Source organism: Syngnathus typhle, linkage group LG16 (assembly GCF_033458585.1).
Source record: "Syngnathus typhle isolate RoL2023-S1 ecotype Sweden linkage group LG16, RoL_Styp_1.0, whole genome shotgun sequence".
Lineage (NCBI taxonomy): Eukaryota > Metazoa > Chordata > Actinopteri > Syngnathiformes > Syngnathidae > Syngnathus > Syngnathus typhle.
This window is the reverse complement of record NC_083753.1, coordinates 2587167-2597329: the sequence shown is the minus strand read 5'-3', so window position 1 is coordinate 2597329 and position 10163 is coordinate 2587167. Positions and strand designations below refer to the sequence as shown.

Here is a 10163-nt window from a genome sequence, read left to right as displayed (position 1 = left end):
TCCTTCTCAGATGATAGCCACCCTGCCTGCCTTTCCATAAAAAAAAAAAAAAAGTGTCTCCCGCTTGGAAGAAGGTCACCATATCTTGCTGTGTACATCATAATTTGAGCTGTCTTGTGTTTGATCAGGATCCCTGAGTGACAAAAGTTTTGTCTGGTATCATGAAAAGTGCGTTTTTATTCTCCTTGTTATTTTTCTTATTGCTTGACTTATTCGGTGTTACCCCATATTCCCCACACGGTAGTTCAGATATGGCAATCTGAGTCGATGTCGGTATCTGGAGTCCGCAATGCTTCCGAATTGCCTTTGACATTTTTGTTTTGACATGATTTCCAGCAGATTTTTATTGTCAACAGTCACACCCAGGAATTTTATGTCAGAAGCTCTTTCCATCATAAGATTGTCAATTTTCCCTTCCAAATGAGGTTCAAGATGTGTACTTTTCAAATCATGCGAATTTTGGTTCACTCAAATTGTGGTTGTTTCCATAAGCTGCTGTCCATTGTCCACAGCGCAATAGATGTTTGTATCACGAGCAAAACAAAATGCATTTCATTATTTTTGATGCATTACTGCCCGATGATCGTGTTTAGGAGCAAGGAATGCCGACCCTTGAGGTTCTCCACATGTTATGGGCAAAAGGTCTGATCTCCAATTTTTACAAATTGCTGCCTGTTGATTAAGTCGCTCCTCACCCAGTCCACTCTGATGCCATGATTTATTGTGTCAAATGCTTCCTTTAGATCTGTGAAAATACCCATCACCTTTTTTTTGTGTGTGTGACGCTCTCGATAGGATCCATTAGTGCCATTGATGTTGCGCTGAGAATCCATATTGACTTTTTTCTTTTCTTTATTCAACTAAGTTGTCGAGTTTTTCTGTGAAACTTTTTCATGGATCTCGGAGTACTGAAAGAGCAGAGAGGGAGAGAATGGCGTGTAATTAGTCTATTTCTACAGTGGTAGTAGCTATTTTCATGTCCTTTGGAAATCTACCAGATGTAAGACATAATGCATATGTGAGTCAGTGGTTGTGCAATTTCATCAAGAACTTTTGTGGATGCTACACATATCAATATCATTGTCATCAGTTGAGGTTTTACTTCTACACCAAGAAATATATGGATTGAGCAGCCAAGTCTGTCTGGATCCTGTGTTTTTCCTGCCAGCTGGCAGGTCCCACCCACATTGACCAAAAAAAAACCTTTTCATTGACCACCGCTTTCATATTGTGTATCGATCGCTCGATTTCAATACAATAAACCGGGTACTTTGTGTTTTTGTTTTTAGCTCCAGTGTTTAATACCTTCCTTCCACATCCCCTTCGTATTATTTTTATATCTCTTTACAGGACAGGTTTGATGGTACAGTAATCCCTCGTTTACCGCGGATAATTGGTTTCAAGACCACCCGCAAAGTAGTGTCACCCTTTTTTTTTTTTTTTTTAAACATACATTGTTTGTGTATCAATAAGTGCATATGTTATCATTAGAACATGAAATAATAGTTTGAGCGCAGTATACCACACGGTTATTGCTGGCTTGGTGTTGATTCTACTACTCGTCATCTTGGCTAACATCCCCCTATTCTTCTTGCATGTTCTCTTTTGATCCACAGTTATCTTCAAGAGTAAGGGAGAAGCGTCCTCTCTCTGGTTGGGCGCCGATGTCTCACTCGATGACGATGACAGCAAATGGATTGACAATTCCTCGTTCACGTTCAAGCGCCATTGTGAAGGTTGGTCGGAGACGGTTGTCTGCTGCATTTTGGAGGAACGGAGGAGCACTGAGATCTTGTCTCCCTCCCTCCCTCCCTCCCTCCCTCCCTCCCTCCCTCCCTCCCTCCCTCCCTCCCTCCCTCCCTCCCTCCCTCCCTCCCTCCCTCCCTCCCTCCCTCCCTCCAGGTGACGCCAAAGGGGGGCATTGTCTTTCCTTGCTCACTGGCAGCGGCGACTGGAAGTACGACCCGTGCGGCAACAAGAGAGGCTACGTCTGCAAGAAAAGAGGAAAAGGTAAGTGAGGCATGACGCCCCACCGACCGTTATCGCCCCTTGACGTCCGTCTGTGCCTTAATGTCTGTCTTTTCGTTTCCTCTTGCAGGATTGACAGCGCCGACTCTTGACGGTAAGTCAGACTGAGCGTCAAAAACACATGATCCTGGAGTCACACCATGCCAACCGACAAATTCTTTGCAGTTTTTTGTTCATTTTTGTGAAGTACTCAGCCACATGTTGAATGCTTTTTGCATCGTCTTAACTTGCACAGCGGCAGTTTGTGTGCGGCCGGGTTGTTTCTCAAGCGTGAAGGTGAATTTTGCGGAATCATTTCAAAAAATGCACTGGGCTGAGCTTAACCACGTCGAGTGATCTTCCAATTTGCCCGACCCGAGAAAATGACCCTTTGCTCAAAAGTGGACTGCATGGCAAAAATAGGAGTGTGCTCTGATCTGTCCGCCTGTTCCCCAAATTGTGCCCTCAGACAGCAAGTGTGATCCCGGGTGGGTCGAGAACGACTCCAGCTGCTACAAGAAGGAGGTGAAGCCCAACGGTTGGCTGGGGGCCTGGCACCACTGCGTCTGGCTGGGCGGCAACCTGGTCTCGATCACCTCCTCGGCCGAGGAAGACTTTGTGAAAACGACCATGGACAAGGACACCCCCTTCTGGCTGGGACTCTCCAACCAGGTGAGATGGAAGCGGCAGTGGAGTCTGGAGAAACAACTGGGACTGTTGTTGTTTTTCCCTGCAGAAATGCGACGACTCCTGGTGTCGCTTTGAAGGCGGGAGCCAGACGCTGGCCTGGTCTGATGGCGAGACAATAAAGCACACCAACTGGGCCCCAAATCAACTCAAAAGGTAAGACCTCACAACTCTGCATGCTGTTGTCAGGCGCAGGTTCTGGAACCAATTTTGAAGACGGACACTTTGGGAGGAAAAATAAAAACTGGAAAATATTCCTTTTCTTTTCTCCCGACAGCGCCGCCGTTGCGTCGTGCGCCTACGTCAACCAAGGGGGAAGTGGTGAGCCCGGCAAGTGGAGGTCTGGCTCCTGTCATTCCTCGTTGGCCTACATGTGCAAACGGCCGCTGAGTAAGCCTGCACGTCCGTGCTCACGTTGCCAATGAAAGAAGCAAACGGGTCTTTTTTTGTGCAGGCTGCCCAGAGGGACAGACGTGTTCCCCCAAACATGGTCCTGCTGTCGTGAAGAGTGAGTTGCAGCACACTTATTTGCACTTTGGCCGTCTTGTCACGGTAACGTTTTTCTTTGCGGGCCCAGCTGCCTACTGCGACGACAACTCCTTCCACTATGACGATTATTGTTACCGTTACGAGAAGACGCATGAAAATTATGACGATGCCGAGAAGTTCTGTCAAGTCCGGGGAGGCCACCTGGCTAGCGTCCACTCTAAGCAAGAGGCCCAATTTGTGTATGGTGAGCACCAAGTTGAACCTCCGCACTCGTCATTTGCCTGAAGCTCTTCTTGCCCTGAAACTCTTCTTGTCCTTCCTTCCTTCCTTCTTTTCCTCAAGACCACACGCAGACCTCACAATCTGCTTTGGTGGGACTCAAGAAAACGACGGGCGACGACTACAAGTGGAGTGACGGAACAACCTTTGTAAGTGAATTGCTTATTTTTCAAAAGCTGCGCTGGGAAAGTCCAAATTTGAGCAGCATAAAAAAAAGGGGAGAAATGCCGCTCAACGATTGGATTGTTTTGGAGGGAAAATGGGCAAAACGTGGGCGCGAGTGAGCCCAGGAAGGGCGTTGGGAGTCCAATACACGCGTGTCGTCCGCAGGAGTACAAACGGTGGGAAAAAGACACCACGGGAGACTGTGCGTTCCCAAATTCTGTTGGGGAGTTGAGTGGCTGTCAGTGCTCAACGACGCGGCCATTCTTCTGCAAAACAGGTGCAAACGTCGCTCCCGAGCGCTCCTTTTTGGACGCATCCATTGCATTTGCTGATACTTGACCACAAATCCCCTCCCCCGCCCGACAACCACCCACCCACCCCTTTCCTTGCAGCCAAGCACGGAGGGACTCGAAGGCTGGCATCATCAGTCAGCCTAGTCAGTAGGTGTCCCGCACTGCCGCTGTCTCATGCCGCACTGCCGCTGTCTTATGCCGTCTTACGCCGTCTGGCTCGCAGGCTGGACTTACAAATGCGGCTGGTGGCTGGACAACCCCACCGACGACTTCTGCTACCTGATGATCAGCCAGCCCACCAAGACCTGGCAGAAGGCGCAAGACGACTGCAAACGCCTGGAAGGGGACCTGCTCAGCATCACCGACTCGCATGAGCAGGGCATCATAGAGAGTAGGCTGGCCGTGAATTTGCGCATGACCTGAGAAAGAAACTTTTTTTTTTTTCCCCTACTTCACCTTCCTTTCCATTCGAAACGTGATCAAGCTGAGATATGGCCAGCTTTGCTTGTTTGTTTTTTGGCTTCACGCTTTGTTGCAGTATTGTTAGCACTTTGTCATGGCTGTGCCACGCCCGTCAAGTTGTAGTCATGTGTGAGTCGTTTTGGAATCGTGCATGTTCTCTTTGGGATCCAAAGGTATCGCCAAGGTTCTGATGGGCGATGACGCCTCCCTGTGGTTGGGCGCCAACGGAGGCATCGAGGGTGACGGCGGCAAGTGGGCTGACGGATCCCCCTTTTCTTACCTCCACTCGAGTGAAGGTCGGGCTGAGGCGGTTGTCAGCTGCACTTTGGAGGAACGGATGAGCGCTCGCTCAGATCTTGTCTCCCCCCCCCCTCCCTCCCTCCAGGTGACGCCAAAGAGGGGAAATGTCTTTCCTTGCTCACCGGCAGCAGTGACTGGAAGCGTGACAAGTGCGACGACAGGAAAGGCTACGTCTGCAAGAAAAGAGGAAAAGGTAAGTGAGATGTGACGCCCCACGGTGGGTGGACCTTCGTCACACGTTGTGGTTCCCGCTTCTAGGAAAGACAGCAAAACCCCAGCTGCTGCTACATGACGGTAAGTCGCCTTCAACGTCTCTGTAAAAAAAAAAAAAGACGGAGAGAAGTCAATGGTTGTGCTCTCTTGCTCTCAGGCTACAAGGAGGAAATTTTCTGCCAAGACGATTTGAAAGTCCTTGATTGTTCCGATGAAAGAGTCATCCGCGTACAGTCGGCTTTCCATGGACGGAGGCATAGCAACGTTTGTCCGAGTGGCGGCGCCGGATCACAGGGTAAGAATCCTCCAGTGGCTTTGTTGATTTTAGCTTTAGTTTCTGTCGCGAAGTGTCACACGCAGTCCAGTAACTCATTTGTAACCTATAATTCAATATCAATATGCATGGACTTAGACGCTTTAAAGCGTCATTAACCATTGAAATTCCCTTTGTCCTGCAACCAGTTGAAGTATGTGAATGAAATGTGCATCAAATGGCGCTGCGTTGTCATTTGCAGGTCGCTGCAGGATGAAAGGGGCTCTCTCTCACTTTAGAGCATTGTGTGACAAACATCAGCATTGCCCCATTCAACCTACGGGTACGGACCCCTGCCCTGGTGTCTCCAAATACCACCACATCGTCTACAGCTGTGAGCAGAAAGGTGGGCTTCACAAGGACAGAATCCAACAGATCCCCAGAAAGCGCGCCGGCTAGGGACGGACGGCTGGCCAGACATGAGAGTGAATGAGCGATCGTTCCTTCCACTTTTTTGTCTTTCCTCAGTGTGTCTTGACAGTCTGGGCATCGCTGACGGGACAATCCCAGACTCCTCCTTCTCAGCCTCTTCCTCTGCGATCAATGGCGAACCTCACAAAGCACGTTTGGGGGGCAGCGGTTGCTGGAGACCGTCCAAACGTATGTTAAAAAAACAAAAAAACAGCTCGCCGTCCTAGTTGTTGGTCGTTTGGTATCCTGAGCAATACAATGGAATGCCTTCCCTCAGTCGGCAGCTGGATCCAGGTGAACCTCGGTCAGACCTACAAGGTGACGGGCATTGTGACCCAGAGGTGTATGTACCAAGAGTATTCTTCCAGCAAGTTTGAGTTGCAGTTCAGTAGTGACGGAGAGACTTGGTATCGCCACTCAGAGGAGGTGAGCGAGCGGTAGCCGACTCCAACTTTGTCATCCAGGCTGTTATTCATTGGAAACGCGCGTGTTTGGTTTCCAGCCTGTTGTGGGGACGCACATGCTAACCAAGTTCGTGTTCGCCAAGTACGTCCGCCTCCTGCCAAGGTTTACTGGCCTTCGCTTTGACGTCTTAGGGTGCACGCCTGACGACACCTCTCGCGGTGAGTACCGACGTTTGGAGGGTAGTGGAAAATCCAGCAAGAAACAGCCTTTGATTTGACCTTCTGACCCGCAGACATCTTATGCAGCAGCACAGCCACCAGCCTCGGCCTCGACGGTTCAATGACGTGAGTCAAACCCGCCATCAATTTTTCTTGCGGAAAAGCCTCCTCGTAACTCAAGGTCTCCCGCAGGGTCCGATGCCCGGCGGGCTGCGCCCGAATCGACACGGTCTATGGAACAAAGATCTACAAACAAGTATGTTAATTAGTGCACGACCTGCCAGCGGAGTTCTTGTTCTTTATCCGAGATGTTCTCTGAGTGCAGGAGTCAAACATCTGCGCGGCTGCCATTCACTCGGGCGTCATTGAGAACGCGCTCGGAGGAATTGTGACTTTGGTGACGAAAAAGCCACAGGAGGCCTACAGCAGCTCCGCCAGGAACGGGATCACCTTGAGGTTGGCTCTCACTGCAGCGTCTATTTGAAGACGCCCGGCTCATTCTCACTTTACTGTCTGCAGGGATGGTGGCGGTTTGGCTCAGTCTCCGTCTTTCACTTTTCTTGAACAGGGTGAGTAGGCTGTCTAGAATAGGAAGCATACTTCATCACGTGACGCCGTCTTGCACGCAGAGCCGAGATGCTTGGGACCTGAATGGGAGGAGTTTGCGGACTTTTGCTACAAACGTTTTGATGAGAGAAAGACGTGGTACGGCGCTCGACAATCCTGCTCCTGTCTGAAGGCCAAGCTGGTGTCCATTCGCTCCAAGGTTGAGCAGGATTGGCTGCAAGACCTCCTGACGTCAGGTGCGCGCTCGCCAAGCGTCGCAACTGCTTGATCGCTGCCATATCTGGAAAGCAAATGAGAGCGCTCTTGCTGTTTGCAGCCCCCGGCAACACATGGATCGAACTGAACGCCCCGGTGGTTCCCGGCGAATTCGCGTGGTTGGACCACCAGAAGGTGACCTTAACCAACTGGGCTCCGGAAGAACCTGGCGAGGGGTTGGAGAATTGCGTGGCCGCCTTGAGCCAGGTGGGTGGAAAATGGAAGATGAAGTCGTGCGCGGAACTCAACGGGTACATGTGTAAGATGCCCACGGAGCGTTATGAGCTGGATAAAGGCGCCAATGCAAGCTGCGAGTAATCATATGAATGCAATTGACCTTGCATGATCGTTCTGTTTGATTTACCATGCATTTTGATTGACTGACTGATGCTCTATTATGATTGATTTACCATGCATTAGTCTTTTTGTTAGATTTACCAAGTGTTATGATTCTGTTTACTTCTTCTTCTTCATGACTTAACATGTGAAATGACAATTTACCATGCATTATTATTCCTTTGTCCATTTACCATGTTATTATTCTCTTAGATTTACCGTGGATTTTCCTCATTTATTTCTTATATTTCATTTTACTTATTGTTAAATTTACCATGCATCATGATTATGGCATCTGATGATTTACCATGCATTATTATTCCTTTGTCCAATTTACCATGTTGTTATTCTCTTAGATTTACCGTGCATTTTCATCATTGATTTCTTATATTTCAATTACTTATTGTTAAATTTACCATACATTATTATTACGCCATCTGATGATTTACCATGCATTATTACTTTGTCCAATTTACCATGTTGTTATTCTCTTAGATTTACCGTGTACCGTTTTTTTCCGTGTATAGTGCGCCCCCATGTATAGTACGCACCCCTAACAATGGCATGCTGATGCTGGAAAAAAGCTTGTACCCATGTATAATACGCACCCAATTTTTATGAATTTTTTTAAAAAAAAATTTAATTTTTTTTTTTTTTTTTTTTTTAAGTCCCAAAGATCGTCACACACGCAGGGAGGCAATGGGTCCCATTTTTAAAGTCTTTGGTATGGTCTTAACTAGGCTGGATGTCATTTTTTTTGTTGGCGTTGATTTCTCCGACTGCCCCTAAACGCACCACCGCGCTCCGTGCGCACACGGCGGCTCTGTATGGGAGAGACGTTGAAGAGGAATAAAAACACCCTTGGAAACCAAAACTTGCCCCTCGTCGTGACTCGGAGCCGCAACAAATGTTTCGGATTTGTGTAGGGTACATTGTGACAGACGGCAAACTAGCAGGTGATCGAGCGAGCGTCTGATACAAGAGCATTGCGGTCGTATGGAGCGTGTTTGAAATGAACAGCAGAGACGAAAGGAACAAGGCAAAGTGTTGTGAAATAAAATATTACCTGTAATACGCATTTTGTTATTTGCTGATTGAAACTGCTAATTAAACTGTGAATTGAAACTAATAGGTGGAGAACTGAACTCTCGCTCTTTATATAGCTGACGTGTCTTGCGCAACCGTTCTGCGCATCTGTAATGGCGGCCTCCGTATGACGTCCGGTCCGCGATGGAGATTAAAAAACAAACAATATTTGACAATAACACACCATCGAGGATTGCACCATCGCATCAAACGATGTGTCGTCAATTATGAATTTTACTAAGTGTGTTGGGCAGGATGGCTGAATGCGATGCGCGATTGACAACAAACAAGAAGAAAGGTGAGTTTTATTTCGGGGGAGATTTGTCATGTCTCGTCCCCAGTTTTGCTATGTGTCTAGGTTGCCATAGTTTCTGTTCGTGTCACCCCGCTCTTCCTGTGTCACCTCAATCGATGTAACGTGTTTTGTATTTAAGTCCTGTCTGCCCCTCGCTCACCGTTGGATCATTGTATGTGTTACTGTCATTCTGTTCCTGTCTTTGGTAATGTCACCCTGTCTTTTTGTTCCACGACTTTGTCGGTCAGTCCTGTTGTTGGTTTTGTTGTACCATGACTTTATTTAAAAAAAAAAAAAAAAAAAAAATTAAAATTTTTTTTTCTTTGTACCCATGTATAATACGCACCCCAGATTTTAGGACAATAAATTAGTAAAATATTGCGCACTATACACGGAAAAAAACGGTAGAGGGAACATTGTGAAGTAACCCAGGCAGGTAAAGCTGGAACAGTGCAAAAAATGTAAAAACAAGCGCGAGTCACAATGCAGACGGTTTATTCTTCCATTCAGAAGCCCCATTTCAGTCCAACTGAACGCACTCATAGGAGAAGGAGGGTTCTGTGACTGCTCCAGGACGCAAACAAATGCACCATAAATAAAGCATTATGTTTGTGCTATGTTACTTACAAAGTCAGCGAGCAGTCTCTCAATTCACGCCTCTTCAGTCAATCAAATCAGTCGCTCACTTTTCACCCCAGCGATTACCACTTGCCTCCACTTAAGGGCAGGCTGTAGAAGACTCCAATTGGGCGTTGTGAGAGCAGGGGCGGAGTGTGATTTAGCAGGCTGTGGGAGGAGTGATACCCTTCTGCGTTCTGCAATCATCAATAGGGATGGGCGATACCAATGATTTTGGAATCGATCCGATACCAAGTATTTCCTACCCAAAATACCCGATATTCGATCCGATATCGATACCGGAAGTGTAATTTCCCGCCAAAAAAACAATTTAAATGCAGTGGCATTCTTGCTCTTGGAGAGTCATCTATTGAATTCTGTAGAAAAAAGTATTACGTCATGTACATGAATTATTAACCTTTTTAGAAATTAGTGCATTAGTGGAAGATGCATATTAATAGTATAACTGTAGTGGGTTGACATTATTCACCCGGAACCTAAGTTCACGTTGCCGAGTTCCGGTGGGATGTTTTACACGTGTGGGAGTTTCCTGTTTGAGGAGTGTGCGTTAGGATCTCGAGGGAAAAAGAGTCGGCCCGTGGTTGCGAGAAGATAATTATAAATGTCATTAAAACAACTGCCGTTGGCACCGTCATTTACCACTCCGCCTCCGACTCCAGTCCTTGCACACCACATAACTTTAATAAAAAGGAGCTATTCTTTACTTTTTTCTCTCTCTCTGTTATTGGGAAAAAGTTTTGTCT

At 47.4% G+C, this 10163-nt stretch overlaps 1 protein-coding gene across 1 annotated transcript; it reads left to right on the top strand.

The window, feature by feature from the left end:
• Positions 1-1010: 1010 nt before the first annotated feature.
• Positions 1011-9018, top strand: LOC133169589 (macrophage mannose receptor 1-like). Its single transcript, XM_061301928.1, has 26 exons — positions 1011-1018; positions 1946-2010; positions 2099-2122; positions 2477-2679; positions 2744-2850; positions 2972-3084; positions 3149-3202; positions 3272-3427; positions 3526-3611; positions 3793-3904; positions 4020-4067; positions 4144-4311; positions 4556-4678; positions 4768-4875; positions 4941-4976; positions 5053-5190; positions 5411-5554; positions 5677-5808; positions 5897-6045; positions 6122-6242; positions 6317-6368; positions 6435-6498; positions 6568-6698; positions 6762-6811; positions 6872-7045; positions 7126-9018. The coding sequence occupies exons 1-26, from the start codon at positions 1011-1013 to the stop codon at positions 7380-7382; spliced, it is 2823 nt and encodes a 940-aa protein (XP_061157912.1). The 3' UTR covers positions 7383-9018.
• The last annotated feature ends 1145 nt before the right edge of the window (positions 9019-10163 follow it).